Source organism: Bubalus bubalis, chromosome 1 (genome assembly GCF_019923935.1).
Source record: "Bubalus bubalis isolate 160015118507 breed Murrah chromosome 1, NDDB_SH_1, whole genome shotgun sequence".
NCBI lineage: Eukaryota > Metazoa > Chordata > Mammalia > Artiodactyla > Bovidae > Bubalus > Bubalus bubalis.
The window spans coordinates 112,780,661-112,803,706 of record NC_059157.1 but is presented as its reverse complement, the minus strand read 5'-3'; the positions used below and the strand labels follow the sequence as shown (position 1 = coordinate 112,803,706).

The 23,046-nt window shown below is 47.2% G+C and overlaps 1 protein-coding gene across 2 annotated transcripts in view; it reads right to left on the bottom strand.

The window, feature by feature from the left end:
* Positions 1–17,526, bottom strand: part of PDIA5 (protein disulfide isomerase family A member 5) — a 93,072-nt gene extending 75,546 nt beyond the window's left edge. The window contains exon 1 of one of the 2 annotated variants that reach the window (XM_006078562.4): positions 17,326–17,526. In XM_006078562.4, coding sequence (XP_006078624.2) covers positions 17,326–17,511 — 186 coding nt within the window. In that variant the 5' untranslated portion in view covers positions 17,512–17,526. Of the gene's footprint in view, positions 1–7,882; positions 7,931–17,325 lie in introns of those variants that run through there. The other variant, XM_044942564.2, reaches the window with a different exon arrangement.
* Between the last annotated feature and the right edge of the window lie 5,520 nt (positions 17,527–23,046).

Here is a 23,046-nt window from a genome sequence, read left to right as displayed (position 1 = left end):
AACCAACAGCTACTCTCAGAGTACACAAACCACCAAAGCCTCTGCCCCAGTGTTCACCCTCACACAGCAGACAGCTTCAGCTCTACCAGAAATACACTGAGGCTGGGGCTTAAACGTAGCACTGTCTGCAGCCGGCCTGGTTAAGAACTCTTTAAGGAGGGTCCATCTCCTCCTCACCTTGCCCCATCCCTACTCCACTCCCTAAACTAGGAGCACCTGCCCCTTGAAAGCCCTTAGGATACGTTTGTCCAACACAATAAACATGACACACACGACTGCCACACTCTTGACCTTTGCAGAGGTCCTCCGCTGGGAGCATGTTACAAGGTGAGTCTGTGACAGCTCTTGGGAGATCCAGAGGGAGCACGGAAACCAGACAGACCCAGGGCAGTCAGGGAGGGTCTGGGCTGGAGAGTGGTAGGAGAGGGCCGGTGGGGCCAGTCCAGGGTGGGTGGGGTGGGACCTTGAAAGCCTGGCTCGAAAGCTCTATCTGGCTGTGATCTCAGACTGGGCAGTCAGAAGGCTGGCGGTGAAGGGACTCCCCGGGGGGGCACCCAAGTAAAGAGAAATGGTTCACTCCAAGAGGCTCAAGAGAAAAACAACAGAACTCAATGACTATTCATCTGTAAGCAAGGGAGGAAGACTAGAAGCCGAAATGACCCAAATGGAACAAAAATCAAAATTGCAAGAATGGAGAAGCAGAGGAGGCTTTTGTTTCTATTGAGGAAGGTGATAATGAGCTTAGGCAGAGATATGTGGACAAGACACCCCACCGAGGTGTCCTCCAGACTGGAGAGTGAGACTCAGTGAAGTCTCAGAGGTCAGGGTCCAGAGGGAGAGGAGGAGGAGGAGGAGGGACCAGGAGAAAGGTCAGGAAGAAGGCAGGAAGTACCACATCAACGCAGACCAGGGAGGAGACACACAGGCAAAGGCCAGGCCAAGTGCAGTGGGAGGCCAGGCTGCACAGAGAAGCACACACATGCAGGAGCACAGGCGGCGCAGGGTGGGGAGAAGGGCGGGCTGTCTCCACCAAAGGTGGGGAGCCGCGTGGACGTTTGTGGGCACAGGAGAGGCAGGATTTGCCAGGAGAGGATTTGAAATAAAGGGAACAAGAGGAAAACAGTCAGGATAGGTAGATCCAGGGGAAATCAGGGGACTTGGTGTACAAAGAGCTCAGATGCTTGCTTTAGTATCTCTGACAGCAGGGTAAGAGGCCCCTATATATGGCCTCAGACAGACCCTCACCTTAGCAAGCAACCACAGGGACAGGCAGGAGCACGGCCCTTTCCTCCCTCCTCTAAACGCAAGGGGACTCTCCTCCAGCCGCTTGGCATTCTCCTTTCTCCTCCGCTTCAGTCTAACCTTTCCAGCATGCACACTCCTTCCCTCCCTTAAGATGCAGCTCCAGGGAGCCCTGGATAGCCCTGCCAAGAGCCTTCCTGCAGACTTCATAAGTCACAACCCACAAACCTTGATAACAATAACTAAGGCAACAATAACAATGTTAATGATGCACAAACTCTGTTTTGTCAAGCCCTCAGGAGGGGACAGGGCAATGTGTGCAAAGGAAGCCAGCCACCATCCGAGCCAACCATGGAGCTGTAGCTGGGTTTGGCAGGCAGGCAGGCTCTTTACACCCTAAGTCTTTCATTTAGGAGGAAGAAGAGAAAAAAATCCCCTTCTGTTGCCTGTGCAAACTCCTTCTGACTGTCCCCCAATAATTGCTTTCTTTCTGCTCGCCAACCCCAGCCTTCACAGTATTTCCATCAGGGCTGAACTACCCCACTGGCTGGGCTGAGACCCATAAATCCTCCCCTGGGTGCAGGGCAGAACACACCTGGGAAGGACATTCCCTTCTTCTACTGCTGGGGAACACGGGCCCCAAAACCAGGTCCCATTTGCATCAGAGAGTCAGTGCCCCCCATCAGAGCACTGGTCCCCAGAGCTCCCAAGCCCTGTCACAGCACCCTTCTCAGAACACCAGGACCCAGCATCAGAGAAGCAGCCCCTCCACTCAAGCCCCTCCCCCAATCAGAGCATAAGGCACCTTGCAGAGCCCAGCAGCCACTCAGGGTGCCCGACACGAAGGCCCTCACCCCCACCCTCTACTACAGCTGGAGGCAATGGGGTTGAGGACACTGGCTTCTCCCCTCACCTTCTGAATAGGTGTCTGCCCGTTTTAGGGCCTGCCAGACACAGGGGCCTCCGGCCAAGAAGCTTGCTCTCCTCCCTCTGTGGTCTCACCATCCCCAAGACACATGGGAAGAGCACTGTGTCTGGAGTTAGGCAAACCTGGGCTCAAATCCAGGCACTGTCATTTACAGCAGGATGATCTGAGGGGTTACGAGTGTCACTTCCCCACCTACAAAGAGAAGATAACACTGACACCTGCCTTGCAGTGTTGGCTGAGGATCAAACAAGGGGGTTTAACTACACAGAGAACCTAACGTTATGCTTGGCACACAGCACACAAGCCTCGTAATTATCTGTATTAGTACTATTAGTGAGACAAATCACAGGCAGAGCAAGGACAACAGGAGACCCAGCACCACCTTTTCCTCTTCAGGGCCCTGCCTGCAATCAGGCAGGACAGCACGTCCGAGCAGGAAGAAATGTGCACGTACACAAATCCAGCGTCAGCACCGAGAATAACTACCCGGCTACACAGCACACGGAGGATGGTCCTTCCTGGCTTTGTGCCCATCTGCCCCTCCGGGCACTAGCCTCATCCTACAGATGAAAAAACTGAAGCTCAGAGAGGTTAACTTACTTACCAAGGTCACACAGTAGGTCAAGTCACAGAGTTCGGGCCTCCCAGGTCCTGGCCAGAGGTAGTGGCTTACCTCTACCCCACAAGCTCCCTAGACTCACAGCACCTCAAGTGGACCCTTCCCAGAAGCACCTTCTTCCCGCGGCTGGGGGAAATCAAATCATCCAAGAAAAGCCAAAATCTTCCAGAATGGGCAAGAAGGGTCCCAGCAGGGATTTACACCAACTCTCTACTTCCTGAAAGCCCAGAACACCTGCTGTTGGCCACCCTTCTCAAGACCCTGGGGCAGTCAACCCAGATCTGCAGTTCATCAGAGGTGTGTGCAGAGTCTGGGCTCTTTTCTGCCTCCTCTCATTCTCTCTAACACACCGCATCACAACTTCCACTGTCTTCACTTAACCTCACCCACCATCACCACCAGGCTAGATACAGAGTCATGCAATTCTGGAAGATAACAGGAGATCAGTCCTTGCCACATTACACCCTCAGCTTTAAAAAGCTCCAGATCTCTGGGGTACATGCCAGCACCCTCACATTCTCTATAGCCCAGGAGGCTGTCTGTTGTTACAGATTTACTATTCAATGCACATCTTGAAGCCAGAGGTATTCAAGTATGTAAAAGTGACTTGCTAAAGGAGGAAGAGTTGAGGACAGAAGTTTAACATTTAGGAAAAAGGGTGGAGGTGGGACTTGACCTTCTTTTTGCTCTGTCACCTGGAAGAAAGATAGCCTTCTTATGTTTGGAGCTGTGAAGAAACTGGTTTAATTTAGTGTAGCCCACATCTTACTCAAAATAGTTTTGAAATGTCAGAATCTAAGTCTAGACTCTTAGGAAGCTGGTGGTAAAGGGATCCAGGAATAAGGTTACAAACAGATGACCTGAACCCCAGGTCAGAGAACCACAGCTGGCTGAGTATTTGAGAGCTAGAGGTTTGGTAGAAAGAGTCAGAGACTCAAGTTTTGTGCTGGTTTTGATATTTACAGACTGTGTGACTTTGGACAAGCCATGCCTCCTTCTCTGTGTCTTTCTCTGTAAAATGAAGGGATTGAAAGTGATTTCCAAAGTCCTTTACAATTATGATATTCTGCAAACCTCATCTAGTGACCACTACCAGAGAAGTACAGTGAAGTAATTACACCTCAAGAAGAAACTGCTGAGTTGCCTTAGGCATGTGGCCACCCACATTAAAAGTCAAACTTTTCAGTCTTCCCTGCATCAAGTGTGCCCTGTGGCTAAATTCCAGCCCCTGGAATGTAAACCGAAGTGTTATGCGGCAACTTTTAGGAAGTGTCCCTAATAGACAGTCTAAGAGTTTTCTTAGTCCCTTCCTCCTTTCTGCTCCCTAGAATCTGGAAAGATGGCTGGAACTCAAGCAGCTACCTTGAGACAATGAGGTGGAGTTCGTTCAGTTCAGTCGCTCAGTCGTGTCCGACTCTTTGCGACCCCGTGAATTGCAGCATGCCAAGCCTCCCTGTCCATCACCAACTCCCGGAGTTCACTCAAACTCACGTCCATCGAGTCGGTGATGCCATCCAGCCATCTCATCCTCTGTCATCCCCTTCTCTTCCTGCCCCAAATCCCTCCCAGCATCAGAGTCTTTTCCAACGAGTCAACTCTTCGCATGAGGTGGCCAAAGTACTGGAGTTTCAGCTTTAGCATCATTCCTTCCAAAGAACACCCAGGACTGATCTCCTTTAGAATGGACTGGTTGGATCTCCTTGCAGTCCTCAAGACTCTCAAGAGCTTTCTCCAACACCACAGTTCAAAAGCATCAATTCTTCAGCACTCAGCTTTCTTCACAGTCCAACTCTCACATACATACATGACTACTGGAAAAACCATAGCCTTGAAGGACTTGCTAAAGATATAGAGTTATCAAAATAGAAGGCACCTGGGACTATGATACCACAGAGGAATATACTGGCCCTGGAACACCCCTTTCCAGACTTCTATGTGAGTGGAATAAAGAATCTCTTTGAGGCACTATCATTCTGGGTTTTCTGGCACACGTGCAAATAGATCTTGAGTGCCTACTGAAACAAAAGCTTTAACTAGAAAGAAATATTAACTACTCCAGTTGGGATATTTCAAAGCATCAAATCATGGATTATACTTTAGATCAACTGCTACAAGGAAGGAGACAGACTATCAAGGGTTTGATTTACTGTTTTCCTCCTAATTACTCGAGTTTCACTGTGCCTATTCCCACCCCAAGTATCTTGGTCACCTGGTGATGGCTACCCACAAATGAAAGAAAAACTAATAACTCCTCAGTTTCCCCACAACCTCAGCCCTTTACTATTAATAGTAAGGAGACCACTGCAGGAGACCAACAGGCCAGGACATCCCTCAGAGTTGAGCTGGGTTGGTTGGTTTCCAGATAGAAGACTCCTCTCAACATTTCTCCATGCCGTCTCCAGCCTCCAGAGCCAAGTACTCAAAATCTCCTGAGGCTGCTCAGCACGTTGGAGTCCAGAAGGTTGTGGAAGCTAAACATGTTAATGCACAGAAGTCCATGTCCTACCATTTCATCTTGGATGGCTCCAGTCATTAGAAAGTTCCAATCCCTCCCCCTCCCAAGCCATTCTGCCAGCCTACCACACTCTGAAGACAGCAAACACATTCACTCTTAGGATTCTGTAGGTGAAATTCCCCAATTCCTCATGTGCCCCCAAGCCCCTCAATGTCCTGAATGGTCTGCCCTAGACACACCCATGCTCCCAGTTCCCAGAGCTATCCCAAGGCCAGGAGTTGGGTGGCAGAGCCTGATGGGAGTAATGTCCCATTTTACACTATAATTTACTTTCGGAAATAAATATCTATGCTTTCATAATTCAAAATACAGGAAATTAATCTCAACACCAATCTTGATTTTTGGATCACAGTTTTTAAAAAAAATTGAAAAACACCGTTAGTGAATCTCTTAAAATATGACACCTGACTGTCATATAGTGCTGGCAAAGACTTAAGCCAGTACAATTCTTTTGAAAAGCTATTTGGCACAATTAATCAAGTATCTTAAAAGCATTTCTGCTTCTCCTCGTGGTAATTCCACTTTTGGGAATGTGTCCCAAGGAAATGCGCAGAGATTCTGACATATATATGACTCACTCATTCTTACTCATAAGAGTCAAAAATTGTAAACAACTTAAATATCCAACATCGGGGGAACCGTTTCTTAGAATAAACCACTTGACAGGATGAAACAGGCATTTAAGAGATGTTTTCAACGATTGTGCAGTGAAAAGATGTTTGTTTTAATGTTAAGTTTTTAAAACAGAATTTAAAATGTACATGGTATGATTACAACTATACAGCCAATTATGCTAAGAAAATGACCGGAAGAAAAAGAAATTCACCAAAGTAAGGCTTTGTCCTTGAATTGATTTTATTCTTCTCCTTTGTGTATTTTTCTAACCATAATAGGCATACCTGATACAAATACTTTTTAAAAATTACCATCATTTGGCTACCATCATGGAAACAATTAACAATCTCCAAGTATTTCTCCACTACAAGAAAACGTAACTTCATAGGCGAGAAATCTGGCAGAAACTTCAACAAAGGGACCAACGTTAACACCACCAGGAATGGGTCAAATGAACATATGTTTCCTGATAAAAGGTACCGAAGGAAGGGAAACATCATCCAAAACAAAACTGAGGGACATTCTTCAAAAATGCCAAGGTCCCCAAAGGCAAAGACTGAGAAAGTGGCCCAGATTAAAGGAGATTAAAGAGACATGACAATTAACTTCAAATGCAACACGTGATTCTGGATCAAGTCCTAAGCCAAGTGCTACATTTCTGATTTTGACTGTTGTTCTCTGGTTATATAAGAGAATGTCCTTGCCTCTTAAGAAACAATAAAGTATTTATGGGACAAAGGAGAATTGTGTCTGTAAACTTTATATATGCAGAGGGAGAGTATGATAAATGTGATAAAATGTTAATATTTGTAGAATCGAGTGAAAGGAAGATGGAAATCCTTTATACTCTTCTTGCAGCTCTTCTCTATCTCAAAATTAGAGTTAGGGAAAAAACACCTAAAATAAGACAGAAAAAAAAAAAAGAGAGAGATGCCCAGATGCCCAGAATACAACCAAATACTGCCCCCGCTCTTTCACAGGCCTCCTGATACGCTTGACCATCTATCTCAGCGTTCACTGGTACCTTCCCAAGCGAGAGCAGTGCTTATCTTCCCCTCTTCACTTTGAGCGGACTGACTGCTGACTCCTCTGTTCACCTGACACGTAGTTTTTAATAAGAACTATTCTACAGAATCTGCAGAGAACTCTGCATGTGATGCATACCTAGAATGGCTCTGACGAGAGAGAAAAAGAGAAAGAGAGAGAGAAATGTTCATTTTTAAATACAGGTAATTTATGCATCTTAAATGGACAAATTGTAAGCATCTGTCACCAATCACCATGGCTAAATACTCTCTTCACAAGGAGCTAAGGCCTGACCTCAAACCAAGTTTGAAGATTTCACCACTGATATTTCCCAGTGTTCAAAAGTCCACCACCCAGCAGCCTTTGAAATAAAAATGAACACTGCCTGGATGGCACGTGCGTGAGTGTGTGTGTGCGCACGCGTGTGTTTGTGTGGCAGAAAGACAGAAGCCTGGCCCTTGGAATGTGGACCCCTGACTAGCTGCAGGTGAGGAGCTAAACGCGCTAAAGAAAGAGAGGGAAACTGGAAAGCACTCAGCTGGGATGGAACCCAACCCGAGAGAGGACTCTCTAATCCTGAGAGAACTCTTTAATCCCAACACCAAAGGTCTGGGGACGAGGCCATGATCATTGCAAGAGCTGTGAGTTTAGAGTGTTCATGTGTGCCCAGGAGCCAGCAAAACTGCTCACATGACTGTTCAGCTCATTCTCTTGACAAGTGAATTAAGTAGGTACTTTCATTATACCTAGTCTATAGATAAGGAAGCCAAGATGAAGAGTTAGAAACTTGCTCAACATTACCCGGCAAGTAGGTAAAAGCTCTGACTCGGACCCAAGGTGAAGTGGAAAGACCAAGAGCCACGCACATCTCACCACTTGCTCCCATGAATGCAAAGCCAGGTTATGTCTTATATTTTGCTTCCTTTAAAAACCACACCTTTGACGTGGGCTCCACAGTTTTCCCACCCATTTTCCGTGGCACAAACGTGGCTGTCAACAAGGGGCAGTTCGGGCGCAGGACGACTGATCCAAGAGCTTATAAAAACAGGTTTTTTTATCCTGAAATTGCAACTGCAGTGCATTTAACCAGGACTTAAGTCCCTAAAGCTTTTAATGTTGTGGAAAACCTCTTCAAGAGCCAAGAGGGCTCTGGGCTGCTGCCAGCCTGGTGTGCCAGGCCTTTTAACGAGGAAGAGCTGGAGGAGGAAGCAGAGAAGTAGGCAGCAGGGCCCGAGGAAGAGCAGGTGAATTCCCACTCTGGAAACCCAACCCTGTCTCAAAGCTCCATTAATTGAAAAGAAAATAACAATTCAAGGGCTCATGACCCATGAGATACATCTGTGCTTTGACATACAGTATTTCACTCAATCCCCTAAAGCTGAGAGTTGAAATCAGTATTTTCTATCCCTCAGGCCTTAACCCAAGAGCAGAGTTATAAAATCGCTTTAGTGGGTTACCACCAGCATTTTTTTTAAATAACAGTAAGAAGGAAACATCAGTGTGTACATTGGTAGCAAGACTGTGTATTCAGTGAAAAATCTGCAACTGTTATGTTCATATATAGATATATGTACTTGGTTATAAATGTAAAATGCAAAACTGTTCTTGCAGGAATTGCAGTAAAAATGTTTGAAAACCTGCTGTAAACAATCTGTGTGGGAGCTGTACCATCCCTGCTTTAGAGATGTGAAAACTGAGGTTCAAAGAAGTAAAGGCACTCAACTTAGGTGAAGCCTAAAACAGCAGAACCGGGACTCAGAGGTCTTCTAGGCACAGATCACAAGCTCTTGTCTTTGCCTGTCAATGCACACACTTCCCACTGATGTCCCTCAAGCTCTCTCCACTCCCCAGAGCTCCACCCAAACAAGACCCGAGAGGCCAGCAAGTCGGCTTCCCCTTCCAATCTAGCTACTGAGTGCAACCAACTGGAAAGAGCTTCAAGGACAGCGGGAGCCATCTCTTCTCTGCTACCTGTTGTGCACAATTCCCTCACTGCCCACAGAAAAAGGCAAAAACGGCACATGCTCCAGCCAAGTGAGTCTCACAGCATCACTGGTGTATGTGGCTCTTATCATGGGCAGACGTTGTGTCATGCCACTCAGCCCAAAGAGGCAACTCTGGCTGGCAAGATACTGTCCACCGCGTAAAATTAATGTTAGCTTGTAAACGTCTCTGGTTTGTAGCTGCACAACAGCAGTAAGTAAAAGCTTTCTGGAAAGATAGCTTCCTGGGCCTCATCCTTGAAGAAAATCATCTTGTGTGTCTGGAGAGACCAAGAATCCATTTTTACACATACCTCTTTGAGGTGGTCGGAGTCACAGCTGGGTTGGAAGGCCACTAACCCATCTTTCAGAAACCTCCTCTGTGGACCCCATACCACTCCCCACTCCTTCACAGCCAGACTTTTCCACCTCCCTCCTCCCCTTCTAAGCAGTCCTCAGCATCCCTCAGATCTGCCCCCACCACCAAAGAGGCTCCTGGTGGAGGTTCGGCAATGACCTCCATGTGGCTGACCCGACGGGCACCTCCGCTTCTCCTTTTGCTCAGCCCCGGCACAACACACTTGGCCTCGCTTCCACCTCTCCCACAACCCTTACTGTCTTCTTTGTAAACCCACTGCCACCATCCTGTAAATGCAGAAGTTGCTCCGGGCTCACTCAGTCCATCTTCTCTACCTGCCCCACGCTGTCCCCTGGGGTCCCCCACCTGAGCCGCACCCCTCCATTAACAGCCCCACCCAGACCTCCCTTCTGAATGCCACAACCTCACATTCTGCTCACTCCATGGCTCTTCAACAGGGATCCAGTATAATTTTCAAATTTAAAAACCCAACTTTCATGCAAAGATTGAGCGTATTTCAAAGTGTTATTAACTCAATAAGGGGTCCACTAAAATGACAAAGCTAGGTCAAAAGAGGATGTAAGAAAGGGAAAAAAAGGTTAATAAAAATATTTTTTTAAAGAACTTATAGGGAATTCCCTGGTGGTCCAGTGGTTAGGACTCCACACTTTCACTATTGGGGGAACTAAGATCCTGTAAGCCCACAGCCAAATTCTTTAAAAAAAAGATGTTATAAGAAACTTACACATGATCAATGAAAAAAGGTATGATATGATTGCTAAATGAGATAAAAAGCCAGTTAATGTCCTGAAGACTCTCTCTTCCCTACCTAACAGAAATCATCTGCATCCTTTCTAAGTTTACAGAGTATGGGTCTTAAGAAATAAAATCATAGCGACAATCCCTAAAGCACTGGATGCCCCTGAGGTGGGCTTCCTAGACAATGCTCCAGTGTGACATTAGAAACTCATGAAATCATATTTAATTTCCAAGTTTGGGGATAATTTTTCTTACACTGGGGGTCTGTGAATTTGGATGGGATCTTTATTTTCACTAATCTCACTGAAATTCAGTCTTCCCTTTATTATGAACGTAGGTAACCAACTACAGTAGCGCTGACAAAGTCTGTGACCTTGTCACCAATAGAAATCACATCTTCTCAGAACAAGAGGATTATTGCAGATATCTATGCTCATCACTACTTACAATTTACAGAAATTATTAACTCTGTCACTAGGTCTTCCTACATGATGCATTAAAAAAAATACATACTATTTTGTCACAATTTGTTAAAATATTTTGATAACTATTTCAATATCACGGGTTTCTGCTATAATCCTATGCATACTGTTTTATACATTTAAAAACTTTTTTTTGAGAAAGGGTCCATAAGTCTTCAGAGAGGCCTTTTCTGACGCCCTGCAACAGGGTAGGGACCCTTGTTATACATGCTCTAACCAGTTTATCTCCCTCCTTCTAGCACTTCCTAAATAATAAATTAGTGGCCTCTCACCAGGCAGTGGGAGGAAGGGATGGTATCCATCCTTTTTATCAGTTTGTCCCCAGTCTTTGGCACAGTATGTCTGGCTCATAAAAGAGTCTCATGAGGTGCCTGTTAAAATAAAGATCTGTGGAATGAATGAACATGATACATGTAACATGCAGACGGTGGTCCATGTTCCTTTGAAATAAGGAGCATGTACAACACCCCCCCAGGACCCAGCCAGGTCAGACTCCTTGGTGAGAGCAAACGTGCTTGTTCCTCGGGAGCCTGCCCTACTTGGCCCTGGAGCAGAGCTTTCCAGCCAAGCCCACGACTTGGCTCAGAAGCTATATCACCCTTATGTTTAAGCCCCAGCGTAAGCCCTCGACCTCGATCTCCATGAATACCTTCCAAGGCAAGGATTAAAGGATCTGCTCACGAATTAAAGACATCTGCTCATGCCAAGGTTAGAGGAATGGTGGGATTCTTTGGGTGATGGATCTCTACTCCTGCCCCAGCCAGCTGTGAGGAGCGGGAAACCCTGAAGCCAGGCACAGGCTCATGACCAGGCCATCTGGGCATGGAGCACACATCCAAGCTGGGGGCTCAGTATGACTTCAGGGAATAAAAAGATGCAAAAAGGCTATTCCAACCCCACATCCCCACCCCTCACCACATAACTGCAAAGCTAATTATTTAGAAGTGACTGTAAACTGGTGAATGGAATGAGGCCCTGATGGACGTAGGTGGTCACAGGGGACAGTTACCTAGAGGCCTGCAGGGAGGGTGATGAGAAGGGCAAGGAGGGTGGTCAGTGAGAGCCTGGCTGCGGCCCCGCCTCCCGTATTCAGGCCATCAGGGAGCTAAAGAGCAAGGATCACGGACACCCCAGGTAACTGGCTGGTGCTGCTATTTCAGAAAACAGCACCTGCCAAGGAGGCTGCTCAGTCAGATGACCCATTCATCTGTCTATGCCCTCCCCTTCCAGGCCATGCCCATCAGTGGTCTCTCTCTCCCCACTCTCTGTCAACTTACCCATCCCTCTCTTGAAGTAACAGTACTCAACCAGCTTATCTCATCCAGCTCGTGTGGGACGCAGAACTACACAGACGTGAGGTACACTGAAATACTTTGCAAGCCCTCTGCAATGTACCAGGTGTTTTATAATTCTCGTCGACAGGTCGATGGGAAGCCAGAGACTCAGGTCAGTGCTACAGGATGGGCAAGGCACAGTGCTCCTTCCCTCTCCCACCAAGATGCCAGGTGTGGGGGAAACGAAAGGAGGGCAAGAAAACCACCAAAGTCCGGTAATGCAGGAGAACTTAGGCTCTCCTACACCCCGGGGGTCACTCTCTGGTCCACTGTCAGCCTCCCAAACCTACTACAACCACCAAGGGAAACACAAGAGCCTCACCAAACAAAACCACAAAGCTGGGGCAAACCCTCCAGGGAGGCAGGGTGGTTGGTATCTCCAGTCTCAAGAGAGGATCCACTTTCAGAAAAAAGGGAGAAAGCAGAGCACTTAAACTCTTAGCCCTTCTGTGCACACACACCCACACCTCCACCCATCAGGAGGCTCTGAAGGGCCCAGTGCAGAGGGGCAAGGAGCCATCAGGACCTCGGCTCCAGGGACCCATGATGGCAAGAATCCAAGAATCCTATGGTTCAGCCCACTACCCATGGCTCACAGCCTCCACTCACAGCCCCTCTGGCCCTTCACTGGCTTCCAGGCACCCCTTCTCCAACCACCCGAGGTGCCTGCCGGCTCCTATTTATTGGGCGTGCCCATGTGCCATGCGCTGTGCTGGGTGCTCCCTGTATTATTTCTGATCCTTTCAACTCTGCACAATGGGTATTATTACCACTGCTGACAAACAAGAAAATAGGCAGGGCCCAAGGTCACACAGCTCCTGAGTGTGGCTAAAAGCTCGTGTTCTTTGCGTAACATCACACTGGACTTCATCTTGTAGATAACAGAGAAGAAAGTAAGAGGAAGAAAGTGTTGTTTGGGGAAAATTAATCTAGTCTCTCCCACTCCAACCCAACCCTGCACTGTGGCCTCACTGTTCTTGTTATTAAAAAGGGCAACTTTCATCATGTCTCTCCATTGCCTACAGATTTGAGTCCTGAAAGCTTTGCCAGGCATCTAAGGTTTTTTTACTGGATTCACTTTTCTAGTCTTATTTCCCCAGCCCCAGACTCAAATCCTTCTGTCCATCTAGCCTCGTCCATTGCTCCTCATTGCCTACAATTCTGTCTTGGATTCCCTGCCTGCAACCCTGATTCCTTCCAGCAAATATGGACCAAGGGTGACTGCATGTCAGGTTTGGGCGAGGTGCCAGCATACAGAGGATCCCCACTGTCACAGAGCTCAGGGTCTGCCCTGAGGCATGCCTTGTGAGGCATAAGCTGGGGCCCTTCTCTGGTCGCTGGGTGCCCCAGAGGCTGACCCTGGACAGGATCCACAGCACCCTGTTTGCTGCTCCTAAGGCACCTGGCCATCCCCCCAACTCATGTGCCAGTTCTGTTTTAACACTTCCTCTGTAAAGTGCTTATTTCTGTGGGAAAAGTGCACTCCAGGTTCCAAGCAGCATTATAATTGGCAATTAGGCCCCCAGGCCAGCCCACAAGAGCCTATTAAATATATAATGGTGTAGAACCTAAATACGTATACATTAAAAGCTCTGCAGGAGAGACGGGGCAAACATCTGCTGCTCCCTGCACCTCCGCCCCCTGTCCCACCAGGTTCTGAGCTTCATGCCACCCTCAGGGGCAGAGGCCTGGGCAGTGGCGTGGGTGGGAGGAAGCAGGTGGGAGCTGGATGACATAGATGGAGTGGGAAGAATACCCATCTGTAATTCAGGAGCCTGGCTCTCACACCCGCCTTGTCTTTACAAACTAGGTGGCCTCACGTGGGTGAGTCCCTTCTCTCTCAAAGCCTCATTTTTCTCTTGTGAAATCAGAGAATTTTGAATTAGGTCAATAGTTCTCAGACTTCTGATGCTCACAGAGTAACAGGATATATTTTAAAATATAGTTTAAATAATTTAAAAATATATTTTTAAAATATGTTTAAAATATATTATGTATATAACATACATATTTGAATTTAGATTTTTTTATCAATCGAAGGCTTTTTAAAAAAATCACAATACAGTATCACTGCTTTCATCTTTTTTTCCAAAAGGACACTCTAAGCCACTCCCCCAGCACCCTCTCAATATGGATACCATGTCAGAGAAATTAAGTTTTTAAACTGGAAATATTTGGAATCATGAAAAAAAAAAGAAAGAAAAAATTCACCATTGTTATTTTTCCCATTTGTCTATGAACCTGTGAAAAGGTCATCACAGGCCCACTCCGGGCCTTGGCCTGACACTGAGACCCTTGAGCAGGGTGAGGTCGTGTCCTCCCAAGTTCTGGATGGAGACTATAGGACAGTCAGCAGGCCTGAGGAAGGGCTGACTGCAGGGAGGAGCTAAGTGGGACAGCATGAAGAGCCAGGCAGCCGCAGGTGTCGGGGACAGGACAGCCTGGCACCCCCAGCTGCAGGCCCCAGGCAGGGACACCCAGCCTGGAAGGCTGGGACCAACTTGTCCAAGTGTTGACTGCACCTCTTTCCACGTCACAGTGTTGGAAGACTAGGAGTCCCCAAAGAAACATTTTTTTTTTAAGTTCCTTTACTAACTTCTGATTAAAAGCTAATGCACATTCATTAAATTCAAGAAAACTTGGGAAATATAAAAAAAGCATAGACAAAGAAGTAAGCAAAAGTCACCCACAACTCCACCTTCCAGAGCAATCACAGTTGACATTTGGAGGTTCGGCTAATCCCTCACTTCTGTAGCTAGCTTCAGCCACCCTGAGGTTCCGTTTTGTATCCCTCTTTTCCCCTAATTATCATACACAAGTACTTTTTCCTGTCCTTAGATAGTCCTCATAAGCATTATAAAATATTTTAAAAATAAATCCAGCATTCTAGCAAATAATTCTAGCATCCTTTATAAACATCACTTTCCATGGTATGGGTAGGGCTACAAGTCATTTAAACATGGTGCTATTGTTAAGCATGTAAGCCACTTCCATATTTTTGCTACTGTAAAAAATGGGATGTGTGTACACTCCTGTCCATGAATCTCTGTAGACCCCTTCACACTTCTTTGCGTTTCTTGGGTCATAGCCCAGTGCCCTGCACATATCAGCTCTCAGTAAATACTGAGTGAACAAAGAAACCCAATCCACTCCCAGGAGCTGGGGAACCCTTATCACATGGACACAGTTTATATTTACATAGGCCCATCCTGGTGTCAGGCTTCCTCAGTGGCTCAGTGGTAAAGAATCTGCCTACAATGCGGGAGCCGCAGGAGACATGGGTTCGATCCCTGGGTTGGGAAGATCCCCTGGAGGAAGGCACAGCAATCCGCTCCAGTAATCTTGCCTGGAGAATCCCACGGACAGAGGAGCCTGTCTACAGTTCATAGGGTCGCAAAGACTTGGACACAACTGAAACAACATAGCACAGCATGGCACCCTGGTGTCCACTCACCACTCGTCACTGACTCTACACCTCAGTCTCACACCTGCTAAGCCAATCTTGGGCTTGGGGAAAGGAGAAAATGCCAATTCCTTGCTGATGACTCCCGGGTTCTAGTGCTCTCAGCAAACCTACCCACTCTCCACACCTCCCAGTGGAGGGCATCAGCAGATCTCAACTCCCTAGATGACACCCACACTCGCTCCTGACAGCTCAACTCACCCCTCAGGAAAGTCATGGCTGACCTTCCCTCTAAATTAATGTACAGCTCTCCCTCAGTGGTGCTCCCAGAACTTCGAGTATGGGTACTCACTCTTCTGTCTGTATTTGCCCACAGGACTGACTTCCCTGCCCAACTCAGGGCAACACCAGAGGAACAGAACAATGTGTATTTTGCCCTCCATCCCAAATCCAACCCAGTGCCAGCCAATAAATGAATGTTTGCTGAATGAAACTTCTTTCTGGTCAGAGTCCCAAGTCTTTCATTTTCACAGGAGGGAAAAGGAAGGGGAAGAAGAAAGTAGACCTCCTAAAACAGACTGTGTTCAAACACCTTTCTGGGGTGGCACTGGAGATGGCCCCCTCTGCACCGTCCAGCAGCCCTGCCTGGCCCAGAGACCGCCCAGGCCAACTGGCCGAGGGAACAGAATGCGAACAGAGCATCAAACAAACCTAAACAAACCTGGGAGAGTGACACTGCCCCACTCCAGCCCCGCTTCTAAGAGGGAGAAACAGATGTAGAGGGGCAGGGAGCTTCCTTTTCTACCCACTTTCAGACAACCAGAAACTACTGGGCCACTCCTCAGTGGCGATCCCAGAAGGGCACAGTATTGAGAGCTGGAAGTGTTTAAAACAACTCAATCCACACTCCATTTTTTCTCCTCAAGCGTTGTCCAGCATCCTTGCCACACCCAAAAGAAAAAAAAAGAAAACTGGAAAATCCAGGTTGGAAAGAGTTCCAGCAGCAGGAGTCTCTCTTCAGGAGCTTCAGGAAAAAGAAGGAGCCAAAACTGTCCTATAATCAGGGAGACCAGAAACTACAAGAGAGATATGGAAGGAGACGGTATCACACACCCACGGGAACACCAGGGCCAACCCCGGGCCCTGGGTGCTGTGGACACACCCATTCCGACCTCTCTCAGCGATGCCCTGAGGTACACTCTCCACTCCCAACCCCAAGCCTAGCAAATTGCTCCGGAGATCCCACACTCCCATAACCCTGGCCCGTCCCTCCTCCCCTCTTGTAGGGTTTCGAAATTTAGAGCTTCCTCCTCCAATTTGTCATCCTGGCAACCGTGCGGGAGGCGGGGGGTTGGGGTGGTATCTAAAGCGTCCCCATTTCATGGATGAGGAGACTAAGTCACCTACATTAAACGATAGGCCGCATCACAAGCCAGAAAGTGGCTGAGGTTCCAGCCAGCCTCAGTTGGGTAAAGGAGCAGAACTCCCCGCCCGGGCGACCCCACCCGGCCCAGCCAAGTCTGGCCGGCGGGGGCTGCTCGGGAGGGCAGTCCACAAGGTGGCCGGCAGTTTCCCGGCTGCTCAGGGCCAAAACCAAGAACCAGGTGGCCCTAAAATAAGGTTTCCGGCAGTGCAGGTGCCGAGCATCCCCTTCCTACCCCAAACTCACACAGGTGCAGGGCCCCGAGTCTGGGGCGCAGTGCCCCCGCAAGCCGCCCGCTTTCCGCCCTAGCCCGTGGCTGCCCCCTGACCTGCACCCCTGTATAGTCGTGTCAACCGCGCAAGCCCCCAGCCAGCGATCGCCCAGCGTCCCCGGGCTCCCCGACTCCGGGCTCCTTTCGACCTTTGAGCGCCGAAGCACTCCGCAGGGAGGGCACGGCGACCGCTCCGCCGCCTCCCGCACAGCCACCGGGTCCCCGCCCGTCCAGCACGCATGCCCCCACCCAGGCGCCCGGAGGCATCATCTCCCCGCAAGCCCCGGGAGCGCCGGGAGCAGGGAGCTTGGACCTGCACGCCGGGCGCACGTGCCGTCCCGGCCCGAACCCCAGCGCCACAGCCTCACCCAGACCGCCAGCGGCAGGAGCAGCCACGCCGGCACGACCCGCGCCATCCCTGCTGCCGCTGCCCCCAGCCGGCTCCGGTCCCCACTCGGGCTCCCGCGACCGCAGCTTCGCCGGGTGCAACCGCCGCCGCCACTTCCCAATTGCTCCCCGCCTCCGAGTTCCCGGTGCCACGTCTGCCAAAGCATGCGCACCACGCTGGGAGAGCCAGCCCGGGAGAAGTGCGTGCTGGGAGTTGTAGTTTGCAGCACGGCTGAACTTGGCCCCCTGGCCAGGTAGAATCAATAGCCTAGTGCCATATGGTCAAGGTCAGAGTAAGGGAAAGCAGTTAATATGGGAGGCTTACTCTGTGCCTAGAACTTTAGAAAAAACATGTCCTTCGGCTCACAGAGAAAAGTTTTATTTTCCCCACTTTAAGGATGAAGAGGTGGCCCAGAGAACTTAAGTCATTTGACCCAGATCACATAGCCTGCAAATGGCACAGTCCAGTGCTGCTTGTGGAGGGCGGAAAAGCCCTCATCCCTGCCTCCCACCTACTGTTGCGTTTTTTTCATTCAAGAAACTTTTATTGATCTGTTGTAAAACAATTTGACATTTCCTCAGAAAGTTGAATACAGATTACCATATAACCCAATAACCACATTCCTGGGCTTGTACCCCAAAGACTTGAAAACAGACATCCAAACAACTACTGTTACACAAATGCTCACAGCAGCGTTATTCACAATAACCAAGAGGTGGAAACAACCCAGGTGTCCACTGAGAGATAAATGGATAAACAAAATGGGATATATTCATACAGCGGGATATTATTCCATCATTAAAAGTAATGAGCTACCGATACTCGCTACAATGTGGATGAAGCTCGAAACTATTATGCTAAGAAAGAAACTAGCCACAAAAGTATGCATATTGTATGATTACATTTTTATGAACCATCCACAGGCAAATTCAGGGGCACAGAAAGTAAATTAGTGGTTTCCTGGGGCTGAGAGGAGGAGGGATTGGCGAGTGACTGTTCAGTGGGTGCAGGATCTCCTTTGCGGGTGATGAAGATGTTTTGAAGCAAGACATAAGTGATGATTGCACAACCCTGTGAATGTACTAAATGCCACTGAATTATACACTTTAAAATGGTTATTTTTTATGTTTTGTGAATTTTATCTCATTAAAAACCCTTTATTGAACCCATTCATGTGCTAAAACATTCATGCATGGAATCAGTTATTCATTCAAGAATGTTTATTGAACACCTACTATATTCTGAGGCTTGAGATGGACAAGGATGTACAATCTAGGATTGATAGGTTATAGCTGAAAGAGCTTTTCATACTGTCTGGAGGTCCCAAGCTCAATGCCTAAAAGTCATCCTTGATCCATCCTCACCTCTCGACAGGCCCATTCAACCCATCACCATGTCATGTCAGCTCTACTGCCAAAATATTGGATTGGCCGAAAAGTCTGTTCAGGTTTTCTATAAGATGTTACGGAAAAAAATTCAAACAAACTTCTTGGCCAACCCAATATCTCTCTTCTGCCACCTCCCAAGTCTAAGTTACTGACATGTCTCACCCCATGCAAGGGTAAAACTGCTCCTTCCATTTGCTGCTCCTTCCTCCCTATACCCCCTACAATAGAGTTGTTAATGTCAGTTGGATTTTGTTTGCCATTTCCTTGAAACCCTCCAATGGTTTCCCATTGCCCATAAAATGAAATCCAAATACTTCCGCATGAGCTGTGAGCCGTGAATGGTCTGGGCCTGACCTCTAGACTTCATCTACTGTCTCTCCTCTATGTTGTCTACTTGGCTCCAGTTACACAAACCATTATTTCCTGCACATTCCTGGCCATCAGAGCTGTTCCTACTTCAAGGCTAGTACTTTTCCTATTCTCCCTGCCTTAACACCTTCCCTGGCCCTTGGTCCAGCTGCCACCTTCTCTTCCCTTCAGGGCTTGCCTCTATGTAAGACAAAGGCCCTTGGAGCAACCCATTTAAAGGAGATTATACCCTCTCCACCCCAACCCCCTTATTCTCTAACTCAGCTTCCATTGTTTCTTTGCTAGCACTTACCACATTCTGCAATTACTTCTTTAGCTGGTATGTTCATTTTCTGTTGCTACAAGTGGAATATAAGGTTCACATCTCTCTTGTTAACCACTTAACTTCAGAGCCTAGCATAGGACCTGAGCCTCATGTGGTTTTTGGAATTCTTTTTGATGAGTAACTGAATGATTGAATGGAGTAAAGTGTTGGAGAATTTCAGAAATTCCCAAAGCAAGTTGAGACAGGGCTTCCTCTGCATGCTCTGCATCTTCAAGCTCATGATCTACATATGGAAAGTGGGCCTTTAAGCTCCTCTCTGTGGGTCTCTGTTTCTTATCTGTAAAATGAAGCACCTGGTGAGGATGCAGAGCAACTGTACTCCCAAATGATGACTGGAGCGTAAATTGGTTTGACCACTTTGGACAATGGTGCATGTACAAAACGCGTACCAAAATGTTCATAGCAGCTTTATTCATAGTAGCTTGTTGGGGACTGAATTTTATTCTTTCTCCACCACTGCCCCCCCACCCCGCCAAGTTCATATATTGAAGTCCTACTCCCAGTACCTTAAAATGTGACTGTGTTTGGAGATAAGGCCTTAAGAAGTAGTTAAGTTGAATGAAGTCATTGGGGTGAGCCCTAATCCAACATGACTGGTGTCCTTATAAAAAGACAAAGGAAAGGAAAGACTGTGTGAAGACACAAAGGGAAGGTGGCCGGCTACAAGCCAAGGAGAGAGGTCCTCAGGTAAAACCAACCCTGCTGATACTTTGACCCTGGACTTCTAGCCTCCAGAACTGTGAGAAACTAAATCTGTGTTATCTAAACCACTCCGTGGTACTTTGTTATGGTAACCCTAACAAACTAATATAGGGGCAAACTGAAAACTATCCAAGCGCCCTTGAAAAGAAAAGTAGATAATTAAATGATACTCTATTCGGCAACAGCAACAACAAGAAAAGAACAAAGTACAGATATCCACAGCAACATAGATGAATCTCCAAACCCTGATGTTGAGCAAAAGTAGCCAGGCATGAAAAAGCACATACTATATGATTCCATTTATCTGCAATTCAAGAACAAGCAAGCACGATCTCTGGTGATAGAAGAAAACTAAGGGTTCCCATGGTCGGGGGAGGGAGGGGAGAAGGAGAGATCAACTGGGAAAAAATATGAGCAAACCTCTGGGTGCTAGGAATGTTCTATATTTTGATTAAACGACTGTTATGTGGCAGTCTACATATGTAAAGACTAACTTATTAATTGAGCTATATGCTACGATTTGTATACTTCGTGCTGTGCTTAGTTGCTTAGTCGTGTCCGACTCTTTTTGACCCTGTGGACTGTAGCCCACCAGGCTCCTCTGTCCATGGAGATTCTCCAGGCAAGAATACCAGAGTGTGTCGCCATGCCCTCTTCCAGGGGATCTTCCCAACCCAGGGATCGAACCCAGGTCTCCCATATTGCAGGCAGATTCTTTACCGTCTGAGACACCAGGGAAGCCCAAGAATATTGGAGTGGGTAGCCCAGCCCTTCTCCAGAGAAACCTCCTGACCCAGGAGAACTGGTGTCTCCTGCCTTACAGGCAGATTCTTTACTAGCTGAGTTACCAGGGAAGCCCTTATACACTTTACTATATGTAAATCATATCTTGATTTTTTAAAAGTTCAAAAAATGAAGGGTAGAATGAATCAGCTAATTTTCAGAATCCCTTGTATCTCCTGAGTCCAAGACTAGCTAAAAGCTCCTGGGTCCAGAGGAGGGCTGAACTCTACAGAGATGTGACTGCCAAAAGGGAAAGAGTCCAGGAGAGGAAGGAAGGAAGGAAGCCATGAGCCTATGAGCCGGAGAACCAGAGGGCAGGGGACTGAGAGGGAAAAATAAAAATTGCCAAGAAAACAAGCCATTTCATCCTGCAATTGAAACAAGCTAAAATGAGATTTATGTCCCTTCTGGGAATGTTTAACAATGCTAAGCTTCACTCTCCTTGAAATATTAGGAGAATAGCGCAGGGCAAGTGCTGTCCTTCCTCCATTACAGCCCTCAATGGAAACCATCCATTCTCCAGCAGCAGCCCCACGGGGCCAGCCAGAGAAACTTCTTGTCCTGAGGTTTATTGTGAATTGTGCCGCCACCTGATATTTGTGTAGCCAGTTCCTCTCCATCATCTGGGCTGAGATGAAGACTAACACAAAGACCATTTTCTGGCATTTAAGTATGGATGAGAATTGGCCAGAACAAAATAGAAGGAATGCTGAGTCAAAGAAGCCAGACACAGAAGAGTATATTCTTTTGTATAATTCCACTTATGTGAGCTACAAGAAAGGCAAAAGTTCTGTTTTGTTATAAGTCAGAATTGTGGTTACCTTTGAGGGAAGGATGTGGGTAGTCACTGGAAGGGGTTTCTTGTGGTTCTGGGGTTCTGTTACTCCATCTGAGTACAGGGTACCTGGGTACGTTCACTTTGTAAAACTTCATCACACAGTTTCATAGGTTATCCAATCCTTAAGTTATATTTGAATAAGAAGTCACAGGTTAAAAAAAAAAAAAGAGGAGAAATGAGATGGAGGGAAAAAGAAGTTAGCACTGCATAGGGAGGGTAGAAGGAGGGGGAAAGTCTAAAGATGACATAGCTGGGAGAGCATTAGTAATCCCTACACCTGGGTGAGAAGCTAGTCCTAGCAGAACACCCCATGCTCACAAGCATTTACCTCTGCTCATCGAGAGATGTCACTCCACCTGCACCCCCCCATTTTGGCTGATACCCACCTAGATTGGGTAACCCCTCCTCCAAGAGCTTCTTCTGACACTCATTCTCCCACCAACACGCCCAGCAGTCTGGGCCTAAGTGTCCCTTCTCTGTGCTCCCACAATTTCCCAGGTGGAGTGAGGTCCTTAAGAACATGGACTGTGATGAATTTAAAGAGACAGAAAGTAGAACAGTAGCTTCCAGGAGATGCAAGGAGAGGGGACCTAGGACTTAGTGTTGAATAGTTATTGAATTTCAGTGCTGTGCTCAATCACTAAGTCAAGCCTGACTCTTTGCAACCTCATGGACTATAGCTCATCAGGCTCCTCTGTCCATGAGATTTCCCAGGCAAAAATATTGGAGTGGATTGCTTTCTGCAGGGTATCTTCCTGACCTGGGGATCAAACCCACATCTCCAACATGGGCAGGCAGATTTCTTTACCACTGAGCTACCAGGGAAGCCCAGAATTTCAGTGGACTGATGAAAAGGTTTTGGAGATGGATAGTGGTTGCCCTACAATATGAATGCACTTAATAGCATTGAATTGTAGACTTTAAAATGGTTTAAAGTAGAGGATAGTCTTTTCAACAAATGGTGTTGAGAAAACTGGATATCTACACACAAAAAATTGAAGTTGGACCCTTACCTTGAACCATATACAAGAATTAACTCAAATGGGTCACAGACCTGAATATAAGAGCCAAAACTATAAAATGCTTTAGAAGAAAATATAGGTGGAAAGCTTCATGACTTTGGATTTAGCAATGATTTCTTGGATATGAAACCAAAAGCACAAACAACAAAAGTAAAAATAGGTAAATTGGACTAATCAAAATTAAAAACTTCCATGCATCAAAGGTCACAACTAACAGAGTGAAAAGGCAACCCACAGAATGGGAGAAAATATTTGCAAATCATATATGATTTAT